This window comes from Emydura macquarii, unplaced genomic scaffold (genome assembly GCF_026122565.2).
Source record: "Emydura macquarii macquarii isolate MOO-44397 ecotype Brisbane River unplaced genomic scaffold, CSIRO-AGI_Emac_v2 contig_2676, whole genome shotgun sequence".
Taxonomy (NCBI): domain Eukaryota; kingdom Metazoa; phylum Chordata; order Testudines; family Chelidae; genus Emydura; species Emydura macquarii.
Window position 1 is genome coordinate 19,119,048 of NW_027132813.1, and position 17,809 is coordinate 19,136,856.

At 47.3% G+C, this 17,809-nt stretch overlaps 1 protein-coding gene across 3 annotated transcripts; it reads left to right on the plus strand.

The window, feature by feature from the left end:
• Window positions 1-1,561: 1,561 nt before the first annotated feature.
• NEK2 (NIMA related kinase 2) lies at window positions 1,562-12,030 on the plus strand. Of its 3 annotated transcripts, none has more exons than XM_067565007.1 (9): window positions 1,562-1,741; window positions 2,214-2,431; window positions 4,836-5,076; window positions 6,511-6,593; window positions 6,898-7,024; window positions 7,184-7,400; window positions 8,402-8,456; window positions 8,538-8,608; window positions 11,443-12,030. In XM_067565007.1, exons 1-9 carry the CDS (start codon window positions 1,646-1,648, stop codon window positions 11,661-11,663), a joined length of 1,329 nt encoding a protein of 442 aa, XP_067421108.1. In that variant the 5' UTR covers window positions 1,562-1,645; the 3' UTR covers window positions 11,664-12,030. The 3 variants fall into 3 exon arrangements, with proteins under 3 accessions (XP_067421108.1, XP_067421109.1, XP_067421110.1); XM_067565008.1 differs by having other exon boundaries at window positions 2,214-2,323; XM_067565009.1 differs by lacking the exon at window positions 11,443-12,030 and adding an exon at window positions 11,064-11,138.
• The last annotated feature ends 5,779 nt before the right edge of the window (window positions 12,031-17,809 follow it).

Here is a 17,809-nt window from a genome sequence, read left to right on the forward strand (position 1 = left end):
TGGGTTGTTTTGTTTACTGTACATTGGGTCTGAATCTCCTCTCATTGACATGAGTGTAAATCAGGAAGTACTCAACTGTAGCCACTGGAGTTACACTGGTATAAGAAAGGTGTGGGAGGGAGAGATGGTGGTGGGTTGTGACCATTGGGACAGAGTTGGGGGGAGCGTTGGTGGTGGGGTGCAATCATGGGGACAAAGCTGGGGGGTAGGAGGGAAGTGACAGTGGTTGATCTGGTCCAGGAGTGGCTTTAGCATGGATTCAATGGTTCACCTGCATCCATGCAAATCATAAAACCAAGGGTGCACAAACAAGCAAACATACACTTCTCTCAGCCCAGAAGGGAGGCCCGGGGATGGGAATGGTGTGTTGGAGAGTGGGCCTGCCCCACACTCACCCTGCAGTGATGGCTCTTGTCCTGTGCTGTCCTCTTGTCACTCGAGGCATCGCACCATGTCGCAACACCATTCACTCTAATTTGGCCCAACTGGGCCATTCCTGAGCAGTACTGTGACCCTGTGTGCCAGGTCATAATGCCTGGAGCCCTTGCATCGGGGTCCAGCCCCCAGGATGGGAGCCACCATTGTGGGGTGAGTGTGGGGCAGGCACCCCTCACAAACCGCCCCCCTCATGGCTTCCCTGTGCACTGGGCCGGGATTAGGGCATCAGGGCCAGGGCAGAGGATGCTGCTGCAGGTGACTGGTGTCCCCTTGACAGTTTATATAGTGCATCCATTGCAGCGGGATGCTACATCAGCCCCAAGCAGGTCATGGGGACAGAGCAGTGGGGGATGGAGGGGCGGTGGTGGCATGTGGGGACGGAGTAATGAGGGAGACAGAGTATGGGGGAGGGTGAGTTGTGGGGATGGAGCTGTGGGGGTGTGTGGCAGAGCATGGTAAAGCATCTGTGGAGATGGTGCTGGGGGTGGTGGCTGTGGATGGCTGTAGGAGGCTGTGGGGATGGAGTTGTGGGGGAGCTGGTGGTGGGATGTGTGTGGGGGAATGGAGCTGGGGTGGTGATGGGGTGTGGCTGTGAGCAAGGTGCTGGGGCCTGTTGCGGGAAGTGGCTGTGCAGGGGTGGTATGGGGTGGAGAAGGAATCTTGGGGTGCAGGCTGTGTGTGGGGGGTGGGGCGCTATGGTAAGGTGTAACTGTGGGGGGTGGGGTGGCAGAGGATGGAGTTGGGGCAGGCCAGGTGCAGCAGGGTGGGGGTGGAACTATGTGGGGGGCGCTTGGGGATGGAAGGGGTGGTCACACACAGGACACTTCCAGTGGAACGCTCCACCTGGTAGTCAGGAGAACGAGAGGGGTGCCAGCCAGGCGGGGCGACACGAAAAGGGGGTGGAGCTGAGCCTCGATGCCGCCTCGCGCCACGTCTCGCGCCGCCGCGGTTGCCTAGCGGTGGTAACAGCCGTTACTTGACGTATATTGTTTACTGCGGACTAGCCAATGGGAGGGCGGATCGTGGCGGGCGGGGCCGCGGCGCCGGACCAATGGGCGGCGGGGGCGGCCCGTTTAAACAGCGACAGGTAGCAGCTAGTATAGCGCTGCACACTGGTGGGTCGGGTCAGCTCGGGTCGGCTCTCGGGCGGGCTGTGGCGCCACTGCGGTGTTCTAACGGGCGCCGGGCTCTTCTGCTGCACGGCGCCATGCCGAGCCGGCCTGAGGACTACGAGGTGCTGCTCACCATCGGTGCCGGCTCCTACGGCAAGTGCCAGAAGGTGCGGCGCCGGGCGGACGGCAAGGTGAGGGGCTGGGGGCGCGCTGGGTTCGGGACCCCGCTGGGGGTGACTGTGTGTGTCGGCGCGGGCGGGCGGGGCCGAGCGCTGGGATGGCCCCGCACCCTGATGCTGCGCGCCTGAGCCGCAGTAGCAGCAGCAGCAGCGCTTCTCCCCGCGCTGGCTCGGCCGCGGACTGCGCTCTGCGAGCTCGGGCCCTGCTGGCGCAGGAGGCGCGCGGCACGTGGCTGGTTTAGGCGGCTCCGGGGCAGGTGAGTAGGAGGCTGCTGAGCAACGTAAAGCTGCCCCTCGCTCTGTCAATAACCGCCGCGCTGGAGCAGCTCCGCGTTCGCCCCCGCTCGGCCGGGGGAGGTTTCCGCCAGCTCCGGGGTCTAGCTCCTCGCGATAAACCAGCTGTGCCGCTAGCTGGTGAATTGCCTCCACCAGCTAGTCCTAATCAGCGCGTTAGTGACTGGTCACGTCGTCAACTGTCTTCCAGGTCTTAGTGTGGAAAGAGCTTGACTACGGATCTATGACAGAAGCCGAGAAACAAATGCTCGTTTCTGAAGTGAACCTACTCCGTGAGCTGAAACACCCAAACATTGTCCGGTATTACGATCGCATCATTGACAGGACCAACACGACCCTGTACATCGTGATGGAATATTGTGAAGGAGGTGACCTGGCTAGTCTAATTGCAAGATGTACAAAGGAAAGGCATGTGAAATCTGTTCATGGGACTCTCATGCTCCCTCCTAAACTAAGCAAAAGCAAAATACATTTATCAAAACACAAGTTTCTAATGGATTAGAAAAATGCATCACCTAAGCTGCCTAAACTCTTGTGCCAAGCAAGTCTCTCCTTAAGGTGTAAGAAGGCTTTTCTTTTAAAAAAAAAAAAAAAAAAAAAAAAAAAAAAGTTTAGTGGAAGTGGTGTTAAAGTGACTTCTACTGATAACTTAAAAACGGAGATACTTTACACACTAAATGAATAGTCACTATTGCATTCTGTCTTGAGGCAAAACCAGTGAGCCTTGTTAAGCAGAGAAGAGCTAAGTCTAGATACCCTGCTATGATCACTAGAGACAGAACTGTCCGGACTCTGGGGTTCTATTTACTCCACTACTGACTTGTACTGTGACCTTATTAAATCTTAGGCTAACTAAAGCCTACAGGTTATCTGTAAAATGAGTAATACTTAACCTTACAGCAGTATCCTCTCTCAACTTTTGGATGGGAAGAACGTGACACAACTAACTTGTATAGTTAAATGGATCAGAGCTATATTGGGAAAGCTACCCTTGCACAAAATGTGTACATTCAAAAATATTGCAGGGATTTAAAGTGAAACCACGTAGACATCTGGTAAACTGTCGCAAGTTCAAATATTAAACATGCCTCAAAGCCTCTTTTCTATCTTGTGGGTTTTAGAAGTGCACTTGAAGTTTTTCTCCAAGTCCACTTGCCCTAAATGTAAGAACTATCTAACAAGACAAATGCTGAAACTCTCCCACCAGAGCTTCAGCACAGGGTTCTAATAGAACCTTGGCTCTAGCCATATAAGCTTGACAACTTTCACTTTTTCTGTTAAATGTCCCAGGATGCAAGACTAAAATCACAAGTTGAAACTTTAAATAGAGATGCAGCACTTAAATCATTCTACGTAGCAATGCTTTGAGTCCATTGTCTTCTAGGTTTTGCTGTGTATGATATTTATGAGAGGGAGAAGGGAACTGCCATTCTGAAACAAAAAGGGCTGTGGGACAATTTTCCAGGAGGAATCAGGTGAACCCAGTCTTTCCCTTTATGGGAAATGCTGCACAACTGTCAACTTTGAAAAGGCCTTTCCATCTTAAGAATGGCTGTCAGTGCTGATATCCCCTTGTACCCAGTATGCCCCACCACAAAAAGGAAATTTAATACCTTACAAACCTACACTGTGCAGATTTCTTAATTCCAAAAAGGTGCCAAAACTCCATGAAGTCCCCTAAGTGCTTTGGGGTCAATCCCCAAGGCCAGTATTTTGGTGCTACTTAAGCCCTCAAAACCCCTGCTCAGTTGTGGCCTAAAGTCCCAAGGCACATAAATTTCTGCCAGTGAACATGTTCACAGTTGTATTCTAGGTAGTTGGGCACCTGTTTCAGGCCTGAAACTTGGGTGGGGGAGGGAGATCCTCAAATGAGGCATGGTGCTGCAGACAATATGCAGGGCATAATTTGTAGGTGAAACTGACTATGCCTAAACAAATACAAAATAGTTGAGAGGTAGCCTCCCTTAAACCTTTAGTTCAGGGATGAGAGACCTGGGTTCAATTCCCCTTTTACCTGATGTGGAGGAGGAATTTGAACTTCGGTTTCCCACCTCTCAGGTGAATGCCCTAATCACTGAACTATAGTCACTCTCTAGCCCAATGAATACTTAACTGTTTATACACTGTGGAATGTTTCAACAGCAGAGAGTGAGACCTACACCAGCATAGTCCAATGATTAGGACACTCCCCTGAGAGGTGGGAGTCCAAATCTCTTCCATCATATCACGATGGAACTCTCACATCCCAGGTGAGTGCTCTAGCCAGTGTGCTAAAAGCTACAAGGAAAGTTCTCTCTCCTTCCTTGGGTATTTTTTTGCGCACCCTGCCCCCCAACAAAAACAAAAAACATAGCCACCCACTCCTTGTGGAGAATCCCAAGCAGAGATGGGTTTCTCCTTCCAGGCCAGAGTCAGGCATCTAAGTCCCTTTGAGGGGTGTGGCTTAAGACCCACCACACTCTCTTCAGCAATTCATATTGGATAGTTTTAGGCAGTTCCCTGCCTATTGTATTAGATTTTTGTAGATGCTGTTAGGTATGTAATGCCATCTTAGGAGCCTCAGTGCCTAACCTGGGATTGTGGATTCCACTGGATGGCAAGTGCCTAAAGTTAAGCACTGTGTTGCAACACTCTGTGGATCTAGCCCTCCGTTGCTGGTATTTATTTTTACGTGGTAAGTGTTGGGATACTACAGCTGTGGCAGTACAAAACCATAAAATGAACAGTAGTTAAGTGGTTTATATATGTCTCTATGTACTGTATTTACAAGACCTATATTACTCTGTTAAATTAACTTATTCTCCTTTCATAGACACTACTTAGAGGAAGAATTTGTTCTCCGCATGTTGACTCAGTTGACCCTGGCCTTGAAGGAATGTCACAGACGGAGTGATGGTGGCCACACTGTGTTGCACCGTGACTTAAAACCAGCAAATATCTTTCTAGATAGCAAGCAGAATGTGAAACTTGGAGACTTTGGATTGGCTAGAATATTGCACCATGACACTAGTTTTGCTAAAACATTTGTTGGCACTCCCTATTACATGTCTCCAGTAAGTGTTCCAAGATCATGGTTTCTTCTGCAGCATCTTCCTTTTTAAAGGTTTTATTTAATGTAGCCAGCCTTTTTTTTTTTTTTTTTTTTATATAAAGGGACAGACCTTTAAAACTTGTCTGGAACCAAATGTCTACAGTGGGGTTATAATCTGCTTGCAACAAATCTGCATCATATGTCAAAATGGTCTTGTATATGACTTTCAGGTTTGATAGGACTCTTTCTATAAAGTTTCTTGGATGGTAAGTTTTGATAGACAGAGAACTGTACTGTTTCTGGTCTTAGAAAGAGCATAGGTCTTCAAGTTGTGGGTTGTGGACTTCTCACTTCCCACCTCAAGTGGGTTGCAAATATGCTCAGAGGCTTATGCTTTACCTGTTCCTTTATGGTGAGATGTGTGGGGATGGTGGTGATAAGCAGTTCTGAAACTTTTTTCTGTTTACATGAGGTCATAGTATAGAAAAAGCTGAGGACCACTGCTGTTGGACTTTTGTGCATATTTAATAAATCTAGAACACCTTTTGTCTTAAATCCATGACTTAAATCCTGCATGTTTCTCATTGCTAACTCTTTAGTCTCTGCTGAATGAGTGAGGCTGGAATAGCTCCCTTGCCTCTTTTATATTACCTTTGAAGGCTGCTGTAACTGAATACAGCACAAATTAGTGCACTGGTCACTGCTGACCATCCTAAGTAGGTCTTTCCAGAGGCAGCATTCTTAATTCTTCATTGACTATAGTTGGAGTTCCTTGAGAGCTGCACATCATGTCTACTGCTCCTGCTCTTCTCTGTGGAAGGGCAAACTTCTTATGGATGGTACTAACAAGAGATACCTCATATCTTATTAGGTCTACCCCCTTCAGGTCACATTTCTGAAGTATCTTCCTTTGTTATCTTGGCATTGTCTTTCACATGATACTTGTCGTGTCACATCTGCATGGTTATGGAGTGGAGTACTCTACTTTCTTCAAGCAATTGAGCTACAATGGTTCTTGTCCTGTGTGGAGCTTAGACTTTGGTGTGTAAATCCTGCAAGGTCATGTCAAAGCTCACGCCTTCTGAAATAAGGCAGACATTACAAGAGAAGTACTTTTCCCCTGCTTCTGTGTTCTATATGTAGACACTAATGAGTTATTTCCCCCATAAAATATAAGACCATGTTTTGCATCATTTGTACTGATCAAAAAACTGATGCAGTTCTATAGAGCTTTGCTCCAGCTCAGTAATTGTTGTTGCTGTAATATCTTCTATATTCTAAACTGTACTAACTTGAAGTAGCTATTGTGGATTAAACTACAAACTCAATGATCTAGTATGTTGCACAAATATTAGCTGATCCTTAGAGAACTTGGTTCTTCTGCATCACTGTAAATGAGTTGCCATACATCTTCCTGATTGCTAACACACTTTAAATCAAGACTTCTCTCTCTTAGGAACAAATGAATCGCATGTCATACAATGAAAAATCAGACATCTGGTCTCTAGGATGCTTGCTATATGAGCTGTGTGCACTCTCGTAAGTATAAAGATAAATGCTGTCAGACTTCTTAAATTTTCAATTAGTGATGTGACTAAACTGTACACAAGTGAAGACTAAAGTTTGTCTCTTAAATCTTAATCCAACAGTCCAAACGTGTTTTTTTTTTTTTTTTTTTTTTTTTTAAAATCTCAAAATCAAAACCAAACTTTCTTCTAGACAAACATTTTTATGTAAGTGTTAAATGGAGATTTTTTTTTTCCTCAAACACAGTAACACATTTCCAGCTGAGTTGTTTTTAAACCGGGAAAGAGCATCTTAGAAAATAAATACTCTTCTTTAGGCCTCCATTTACAGCCTATAATCAAAAGGAATTGGCAGAGAAGATAAAGGAAGGGAAGTTCAGACGAATACCTTATCGTTATTCAGATCAGCTGAATGAACTTCTTAAAAAGATGCTGAATTTAAAGGTAGGTATTGACTGCTGTTTTAATAGCTAAAGCATTTTGGATATCTAACTTTACTGTAGCGTGGAACTTGTACAGACTTTCTTCAATTAAGAACAAAATTGGTATTCAAAATGACTTTCTAAACTGACACGTCACACTCTTCCCCTGGCTTTTTTTAAGGACTACTGTCGACCCTCTGTTGAAGAAATTCTACAGAACCCCTTGATAGCTGACTTGGTAGATGAGCAAAGAAACTCCTCTGAGAGGAGAGGACGAAGATCAGCAGAGACAGAAAAGCTGCAGCATTCAGACACTGCAGTTAATGAGCTGAAACTGAAGGAACAACAGTTACAGGAGAAAGAACGGGCCATAAGAGAGCGAGAGCAACGACTAGAACGTATGGAATTCTATTCTAGGGGTGGGGAGGTTGGAATAGGATCCTGGTCCAAAAGAGCTTGCGAAAGGAGGTAGTCCAGACAGCAGCTGCAATCTGTCACTCTTAAAACTAGCATTTTCTCTTTTGACCTTGTATTTAATTTAAACCTTATCTGGTAGCCTAAGTCAGGAATAGAAACCTGGGTTGTGGGGGATGCGGAAAGCTGTTCAGAGCAAGTGAAGGTTACCAAAACCTACAGAACATGGGGCCTGAATCTAATGTCTTGCACAAGGTATAGTCATGTAGATGGAAAGCTAACCAATCAAATTGTAGTATTTTACACAGTCTGCACTGGTGCAACTACCTACTCACAGTGCAAGATTTGGGTCCTAAAACACTAGTTGTGTAATCTATGAAAACGATTGGCAGTTGTGATGTGGTATAAATTAAAAACGTGGCTGTGGGCTACTTCTTTTGAGACTGTCCATGGGACTCAGAGCTGAAACTGTTACAAAGTACAGTTGTCAATAGGGCTCATTAGCAGTTAAATTATATGGTTAATTCTTTAGCTAATTGGGTTAAGTAATGAATAACCCTTGAGTTTTTGACATGGCAGGCAACTCCAGCCCAGATATTCAGAATGGCACGTGTCTTTTTGTGTACTTAGATTGTGCTTGCCATCTTTTTTGGGGGGGGCGAGGGGTATTTCAGCCAGCTGTGCATGATTGGTATTTTAAGCAGTATGAAGATTCCATGATGGAAGAAGGGCATGTATGATTTAAAGTCCTTAGTATTCAGTCATTGCCATATCCCATGAAGTGCATGGGGTGAGAACTGGACTCTCTATACAGCAAATGTACTACTTTTCTGCTTGAAGTAACTAAAGCAGAAATTTAGAGGCTTGACACTCCAGTGACTACCTGCTTTTCTGCAGGGAAATCTGGCCTGGGAGTGTGTGTGTGTGTGTGTGTGTGTGGATCAGAAATGTAATGTTAACTCTCTCTTCATATGCTTGCTTCTAGAGAGGGAGCGGGAGCTATGTGTTCGTGAGCGACTGGCAGAAGACAAATTTGCTAGGTATTACAGTATAACCTAGGTTAAACTTTAAGATTGTTTCTGTAGAAATAGTGTGTTAACTTTTATCTCCTTTCAAAACAGGGCTGAGAACTTGATGAAAAACTACAACCTATTCAAGGAACAGAGGATATTGGCAGGTGCAAATAGCCCAGGTATGAGAATAAACAGGAAGCCACTTGAACTAACAAACACAGATTGGCACAACTATGAGGATGCCCCTGACATTCTGCATGCCATCAAAAGTCCCATCTTACCAAACTACATAAAGTTCTCTAATGGTTTTGAATAGAAACTTGAAACCCTTTTTAAAAAAAAGTACATGGAATGAGGGAAAAACAGCTATAGAATGAGATCATGTGTGCCACTGTCAATAGTTAATCAGCCTGAACAAAGAAATGATGCTAGGAGGGTGTCACTATGAATTGCTGAAATTAAACTTTCCCTAGCCAGTTAAGATTCAGAATTTGTTAGCAGTTCCGTTTAAGAGCAGATTGTGAAATCAGATCTATGTAATTAGGATCTAATTTTAAAATGTTAGTCTTCAATAAAACATACTACATGTCTTACAACTATTCAGCTGTAATTTCATGGATGGCATTAAAAGAAAAGGAACTTTTGTTTTACACTACCTTTTTTCCCCTAACCCTGTTAAGGGTTATTTGTAGCTCAGATATTCTCATATAGAATGAGCTTGCAATTGAATGAGTCAAACTCATAAATTATGAGAGGCTTCTACCACTCTGAATAAGGTCAGCAATTTTCAAAATCCTGAGGGGGAAGGGGAAAATACCTTGCATGACTTAAAGCTAGATTCTGGAGTTTAGGCACCTAAATCCATTTTGTGAATCAAGTCCTATTGTGATTCAGACACCCCCCCCCCCCCCCCCCCCCCCCCCCGCCCCCTCGCTCCTGGGGACAGCTAAATTTTTTTTTGCAGTAAAAGTGCCCTAGCTGTCTTTCTGCCTTGGGGCGTGTGCTGTGCAGCACCACACCAGGCACCTGGCTGCCTAAGCCTAACTGTGATGCACAAACCAGCAGAAGACAGGCATTCTTCCACCGAAGTCAACTGTGGCAGGTCTGATATGCTAAGCACGGTCAGTTTGCTTATTTATAGAGACCTAATGAAGTGAACTTACAGAAAACAGCTGGATGGTGGAAGGGGAAGGAGGAGGATGACCTCCCTCAAACTCTGAGCCATGTTAGAGTATTCACCGGGGCTGTGGGAGACACTAGTTCAATGCCTACACCACTAACATTCCACATGCAGTAGTCCTCTACAAGACTGGCTCTAGCAGTCATGTGATGCTTCTACTTAATCATGCAAAACAACATTGTTTCAAAATGTTTAATTGTCTGACTGTTAGTCTCCTGTGTCTTGCCCTATTACTGTCCTGTGAGGTTCTCCATTCCCTCACATAACTACGGGGAATGGTCTGTAAGAGGCATTCTGCATTTTTCCAAGCTCCTATCCTCACCTTTATAATCATCCAGGCTCACTTATTTATGCTATAACCTGACAATTCATAATTTGCTATCTTCTGCATTGTCATCTTTTACTTCCTCTTCTACATTAAACAAGCTCTTTATGTAACAGAGGTGGGGGTGCTACCCTACTAGCTATGTTCTCCTATCTCACTAAGCTCAATTTTATTACCATTTTTACAAATGGCCTGATTTTTTTTAATAGTGTGAGGTAACTTCAATGTTACATCAATGAGAGAAAATTCATCTTTATTTTTTCTCTTATACGCTGTAGCTCTAACTTACTTAGCCCTGGGTTCTTCACATTTTAAGCCCGAATATTTTCTTTCAGGGCAGTGTTTAATTGCTGCTACTCTCACTAGGCACTGTAGGAGGCTCCCTTCAGAGTCCACCAAGTTTAGGCAGGTTGCTTGCTGGGATTTTCTTGCTCCTTATGCTGTGAGAATTATGTGAGAATTGCTAGCAGAGTAGCTGGGACTTACGAAACTTTATTATGGAAGCATGGTGGAGTAAAATGAAAGTGAGATCTTGATTCATTGCATTAAAACTAAACTGTTTATGTATATTGTACTACCAAGTGTGAACTGTGTGCCCCTGTTCTCACTAGGGCTAGAAGCTATGCTATGATGTAGTCAATACTAATTGATGAAAATGTATACAGGTACATATGACTTACCTACACCTAGACTGGGGGGGACAATCTTTTCAGAAGATACTGGTTAAAGTCTTCAGTGCTTTTTTTTTTTTTTTTTTAAAATAGCACCTGGAGTTTATCCTACCATAGACGTAGTAAACTGGTACATTCATATTGACTAGTTCTGAGTCCACTACACATTGTCAGTATATGACTTTTTAACATCGATCAGGCCTATGCCTCAAGTAGCTGTTTCTCCTATACCTCACTGCAAAACAGTATCAGAGTTTTTATAATTGAGTACTGTTTTTGGTGACTAAACAGCTTTCACTATCCAACAGCCTGTACCTTCATTTTGACTCCTAATGTATCACTAGCTGTAATCCACTTGATCATCTATAAAATAAAAATAGTTGTCTCCTCCTCCTGTGAGCTCTCTGAGAAGAGATGACTAATATTCTTATTAAATAAACAAAAACTTGTCTTTACAGCCCTTTCTACCCTGGGTCTTCTGAAAGTAAAATGAGAAGCTCATGTCACCTTTACCAATGTCATGTTAAACAGGGCTTTGGTCTTCACTATAACTATCCCCTAAAATAAACAAGGTGAGGGGGAGGGCACTAGTTGGAAATTCTAAATAAGGGTGAATAACATATATGAATAGCATTCATATGACTACTGCTTCAATAGAAGCTGTTAACGTTTTGAGGTTACTATACTTAATACTCGTATGTTAGCTTAGATCTAGATTAGGTTCCCTTCTGCAGTGGAGTGACTGGCATGGATGTGAATGAATAAACCTATAGTGAGGAACACTTACTCTTTCAATAAAACTCAAAAGCCCTTTTCTTCACTGTTTCTGTCTTTAAGATGACGTGGTACTCCCCTCTTCAAGAAAGAAGAAGGTTCACTTTGGTGCAAGTAAAGAGAATGCTGTATATAATGAGAACGTGGAGAATTATCCTCTCTCAAAAGAAAAATGCTCTGAGCTGAAAAAACGTCTTTATGCTGCTAACCTGCGGGCTCAAGCGCTTAGTGAGCTAGAAAAAAATTATCAACTGAAAAGCAGGCAAATTCTGGGCATGCGCTGAAACTGCACAATATTTAACATTTTAGTGTCATTTAAAAATGTATAGGTACAACTACTGTGCTCCTTCGGTCTTGTCTTATTTTTTACCCTCTGAATCCTGTTTTGTTTTAATTTAATGTTTTACATACAAGTAGCTATGTATGTTTCCCTTTTCTATTAATTTCCCATAATCGACTGTTGATGTGAATGCTTGAAAGGACACTTCAGTGGACCAGAAAGATAGCTTTGATAAATAGTCAAACATGAAAATACTTTGATTCAGAGACAGAGTGATTATCTTTTTTTTTTCCTCAAACCCACATGCTAAGTTGAGAGAATGAAGGATATCTATAAAAATTAATTTAAAGTTTTTTCTCTATTATGAAAAACTACATAAGTGATGTATGTATCTTTTTAAAAAAGTGTTGACAGGTGACAAATAGATGTATTTTTCTTTCAGTTAAAGTCCTATAAAAACTTATAAAAAAAATTAGTGTAATTTTAGCTGTTGTAAAATTATTTTACACTTTCCTTTTTAAACTAAAGAAATCTTGTATCTGTTTGTGTAGTGTTTTCTGTAATATTGTAAACATAGAACTGGTTGTGGCTATTCTTGTTTCATATGCCCACAAGAGCAAAGATGTGAAAAGGTTTCTATTCCATCTCCTTCCTCTAATTAACTGATCTACCCATAACTGAAGGTAGACCTGTATTAAAATAAGTCTGTTTTCCAGCATCCATGTGCAGGTTTCTACTAATGGAGCTGGGTGTTTATCTCTTGTGTGTGGCTGAATCATCCTAATTGGTTTTGGTGGGCAAGAAGGGGGAGGAGGTAGACATCCACATATTTACCAAAGATCCAAATTTCTAAACTACAAATTTAAAGCTATGCAAGTGTAGCCTCTATTTATAGCTTGACAATGGTGACATGTAAGGAAAGGCCTAATAGTTTCATAAGTGGAATTCAATCATCATATTTAACTAAGTGATTTTTAATTTAATATGAGAGGAAATTTTTTTGCGTCGATCCTCAGCCTGAAGTAGGCTAGGCCTAAAATCTGACCTCCATTAACATTGTTTCTTCTTTGAGTGCTTGCTCATGTCCATTCCGTTATAGGTGGGTGCATGCCTCCGTGCACGGTTATTGGAACTTTTTTCCCCTTAGCAGACCCCATAAAGCCAGCTTTAGCATCCTCTGGAGCCTGCGCACATGCCGTGGGATATGAGGTGCTGCTGGCCTATGCCCCCTCAGTTCCTTCTTTCTCCCTGTGACGGTTACTGGAGCTGCCTGTGCTTGCACTTCAAGCGCTTAATTCCCCATATTTTGAACTTTTAGGTAATGATTTTTTGTCTTAGTTAGTTAGCTTAATAAGTGTTGTTAGTGGTAATTAGAGACCTTGAGGTAGTCTAGCTGAGACTTTACCGGGAGTGGGTATGCTCTGGTCTCATGGCTTCAAGCAGTGTGCTTCCAGCGGGCAGGCTTTCCTGTTAAGTGACCCCTACTGCCTGAAGCGAGAGGGGGAAACCCTTGTAAGGAGATGAATGGATCTGCAAGGCTTTTGGACCTCCAGAAAATCCACTTGAAAGCCTTGCTCATGGAGCCCCTGCCCAACTCTGAACCAACCCAACGTGGTACCCAGCATGCTGCTGGTGTGGAGGGCACCGTCGGCTCCTACCCAACACGGCACCGTGAAGAGACAGAATCGGCGCTTGGAGCGCAGATACTCCCCCCGCACCGTCTAAGCAGGTGGGGTGGAGCACCGATCTGTACCGAGGTTGAATCACGGAGACCTGCTACCTGAGCAAGTATCTCTAGCCAGGGAGCCTTCCCTGACTCTTGGGAGTGGGAAACCCCTCAGCACCGTCGAACTTGGAGGTTTTCGGGCTGCAAGAGCCTTGTTGGCCTTGCATATGCCACCATTGCCTATACCTCCACGAGAGAGAAGGGACTGGCGTTACAGGGGAAGCCCCGGTGGGGACCCCCTGAATGGCTCAGGAGATCCCTGAGGAAGATCTCCTGCAGACCGGTTTCCTAGAGTAGAGCAGAAACACTCCCCTAGAAGTTATCGCAAGTCGCAGGTGCCAGACTGACCCGCATCCAGGTGGAGAGCGAAGTTCTATCTTCGAGTGATTGCTCATATGCATTCCAATATAGGTGTGTGCGCGCCCCGTGCACAGATTCCCGGAACTTTTTTCCCTAGCAAGCCCCGCAGGGCCAGCTCAGGCGCCCCCTGGAGTGCCGCGCTCATGTCACGGTATAAAGGGCGCTGCTGGCCCCGCAGGCCCCTAGTTCCTTTCCGCCTGTGACGGTTGCTGGAACTATTGCCTCTTGCTGTCTGCAAGTAGCACTCGTACCCTAGCTTGTTTATTGACTGTTCTTTAGAGTTTTAGTGTTAAGTAGTTGTTGATAGTGTTAATAGTTAAGTGTTAGAGATAAGTACCCCTAACGGGGTTCTGTTTCTTGGAGCCATGCCGGGCTCTTCAGGCTGTAAGAACTGCGATCTCTGTACTAAAGCCTTCCCGGTCAGCGACCCACACGACCGTTGCCTCTGGTGCCTCAGGGAGCAACATAGACGAGACAAGTGCCGGATCTGTAAGTCCTTCAAGCCTCGGACTCAAAAAGAAAGAGACACTAGGCTGAAGGCTATTTTGATGGAGTCAGCGCTCCGACCAGCATCTGAGCCATCTTGATCACCGTCGACACCGAGTGTGTCGTCGGTGCGGAGCGCCCCTCCACTGGCACTGTCCTCGGCACCGGCACCGAAGGTGCCGAAGAAAAGACGGCACGGTCCCTGACCGCACCTAAGGACTCCTCCCTGCTACCGCAGCAAGGAGCGAGTAAGGAGACACCCCAGCCACGGGCTGTGGAGATCACTCCAGCCCCGGTGTCTCCACGCGGGCTGCCTCCCCTGACTCCTGGGGGTGGGGGAGTGCACCTGCAAGGGCTGTCGACGCCGGAGGCGTTTACTGAAGCACGCGCCCTCATGGCCCTGCCTACGCCTCTGTCCCCCCCTCGGCCAAGGGGCAAGGGACCTGCGTCTCGGGGCAAACCCATGCTGGGTGGTCCCGGTGGTTGGAGACGTTCACAATCTAAGTCTCCATCCAGACGGTCACAGAGGGTGGAGTGCGTCGGCTCCCCTCCGAGCTCCGACTCTAGGTCATCGAGCGACTCGGCATCGCAGCACCATGGGCGGTCCCGAGTCCATCGCCGGGGTTGCCGTCGGTCCAGCTCCGACCCCGGCAAAGGCCGCAGTTCGGGCTCGCAAACTCCGGTACGGAGCCCGTCCCGGCACCGGTCTCGGTCTCTGTCCGGTATATCGAGGACAGTAGCCCACGACCGTCGGCACCAGAAACCCGGGAGCCTCCTTCCATGCCGGCACCGATGGGCCCGGCGCAGATGGGCCCGGCACCGATGGGGCCGGCACCGATGACTTGGAGGACAGAGTCTCCTCAGCTTCACCGGCACCGCTCCCGCTCCAGAGGGGGTAAGCGGCACTGCAGGTCGTCCCGACGTAGGGGCAGGTCCTCGACATCGTCTTCCCCGGTCTCGTCCTCCCACCGGCACCGCAGACGTCGGCACCGGTCAACATCGTCGTCGTCCAGCCGCTCTCCACGTCGGAGTGGCAAGCGACGCATGGGAGGTTCTGGAGGCAAACGGGCTACGGTGCAGCAGCCACTACCCTTGCAGGCACCAGGTTGGGGCCAAGGGCCATGGCAATGGCCATATTGGGGACCATGGAATGCTCCCATGGCCCAGGGGTCAGTGTCCCTGCAATCTGCGGTGGCCCCTCCGGTACCCCCACTTCCTAAAACACAAGGGCAGGTCTCAGAGGAGGATTCTGAGCCAGGGGAGGGACCCTCCACTGGTCCCATACCTCCATCCTCCTCCTCATCTCCGGATGATGCGGCGGCCAGGGATCACAGGGCTCCCGTTTGATTTCCGCGCCCATCAGGACCTCCTGAAAAGGGCAGCTGAGAACTTGGGCATGGAGTTTAAGCTCATGTCTGAGGAGGAGTACCCTTTATTTGGGCCCTCAAGGTCTGTGGGGCCATCAAGGGCAACCCTACCAGTCCATGACAGGGTCATGAAGATTGCCAGGAACCTCTGGCAGACCCCTTCCTCTCTACCTTCCACATCCAAGGGGGTAGAGAGAAAATACTATGTCCCCAAGGAACCCTTTGAGTTTTTATATAACCACCCTGCCCCAAGCTCTTTGGTGGTCGATGCGGCCAATCAAAGAGACCGCCAAGGGAACCAGGGGAACACTCCCAAAGACAAGGAGGGCCGGAAACTGGATTTATTTGGGAGGAAAATCTACTCTACTGCAGCCTTGCAGTTTAGAGTAGCGAACCACCAGGCCCTGTTAGGCAAATATAACCTAAACCTCTGGGCCTCGATGCAAAGGTTTGCAGCCACGTTACCACCTGACCAAGCGGCGGATTTTGCCACAGTATTGCAGGAGGGGGAGGCGGTGGCAAATGCAGCCCTGCAGTCTGCCAGCGATGTGGCGGACACTGCTAGCAGGGCGATGGCCTCCGCTGTCGTCATGCGCCGCTGTTCTTGGCTTCAGGCGTCTGGCCTGTCCCAGGAGGTTCAACAGGCCATACAAGACCTTCCCTTTGACGGCTCAGGGCTCTTTTCGGAGAAAACAGACGAAAAACTGCATGCCCTCAAGGACTCTCGGGCTACCCTGAAGTCCCTCGGGCTGTATACCCCCCAGGCCGCAAGACGGCAGTCCCGGCCTCAAGTCCAGAGGCAGCCGCCACCCCCACCAAGGCAGGCGCCTCGACCCGCCCAGCAGAGGAGAGGTTGTGAGCGCTATCGTGGGCCCAACAGAGGAGGCCGGCAGGGGTCCTCTGCTGGGGGCCAGCAAGGGCCTTCTAAAGGGGGTAATGTTAATAAACGTTTTTGACCCTGTGCAGGAGGGTAGTACTCTTCCTTCTCCCCGGGATCTTAACCGACCGTTTGCGGATAGGCTCCGTCCCTTCTTTACAGAATGGGAAGCCATTACTACGGACCGGTGGGTCCTAGAGGTGATCGCCAAGGGTTATACCCTCCAGCTCACGGCCTTCCCCCCCGACTTCTCCCCCTAGGATGTCCCCCATCGGGGACCCTGCCCATGTTCAGCTCTTGGTGCAGGAGATTGATTCACTCCTGGAGCTGGGGGCGGTAGAGGAAGTCCCGGTGACCGAGGAAGGTCGGGGATTTTATTCTAGATATTTTTTGATCCCCAAGGCGAAAGGGGGCCTTAGACCCATCTTAGACCTACGTCGTCTGAATAAGTATATCAGACGCATTAAATTCCGCATGGTTTCCCTCGCCACGATCATTCCAGTCTTAGACCCTGGGGATTGGTATGCTGCCCTGGATTTGAGGGACGCGTACTTCCACATCTCTATATTACCCGGCCATAGGAGGTTCTTACGGTTCATGGTAGCCGGGCGACACTACCAGTTTCGGTCCCTACCCTTCGGGCTCTCCTCAGCACCCAGAGTCTTTACTAAATGCATGGCAGTGGTGGTGGCCCACCTGCGTCGCAGCGGGGTACAGGTCTTCCCCTACCTGGATGACTGGTTGATCCGGGGGAAGTCGAGGGCCCACGTGAGAAGTAGCTTACGTCTCACCTGCGAGACATGCGCCAGACTTGGGTTACTTATTAATGAACAGAAATCCACACTCTCTCCAGTACAACGTATAGATTTTATTGGAGCTACATTGGATGCGGTACAGGCCAGAGCCTTCCTCCTGCAGACTCGGTTCGAGGCTATGGCGGCCATTATCTCCGATCTCCACAGGTCCCCCACGATGACGGCCAGACATTGTCTGCAGCTGTTGGGACATATGGCAGCCTCCACGTATGTAGTGAGACTGGCTTGCCTTAGGCTTAGGCCCCTACAGGCATGGTTAGCCTCGGTGTATGTGCCAAACAGACATTCTCTAACTAGAGTGGTCATGGTTCCCCCACAGGTGCTGTCATCTCTCAATTGGTGGAGGGACCCAAGGGAAGTGATGATGGGTGTTCCGTTCAGAGAATTAACCCCATCTGTGACGCTCATCACAGATGCATCCGATATGGGATGGGGAGCCCACATCAGTCGCAACCGGGGCACCCAGGGGCTTTGGTCACTGGAGGAGAGAGCTCTGCACATCAATGTACGTGAGCTCAG

Coding starts and splice junctions, on each gene's coding strand:
- NEK2 (XM_067565007.1), top strand. CDS start 1,646: ATGCCGAGCCGGCCTGAGGACTACGAGGTGCTGCTCACCATCGGTGCC. Junction 6,594..6,897: donor TATGAGCTGTGTGCACTCTC/GTAAGTATAAAG, acceptor ACTCTTCTTTAG/GCCTCCATTTACAGCCTATA. Junction 7,025..7,183: donor AAAAGATGCTGAATTTAAAG/GTAGGTATTGAC, acceptor GCTTTTTTTAAG/GACTACTGTCGACCCTCTGT.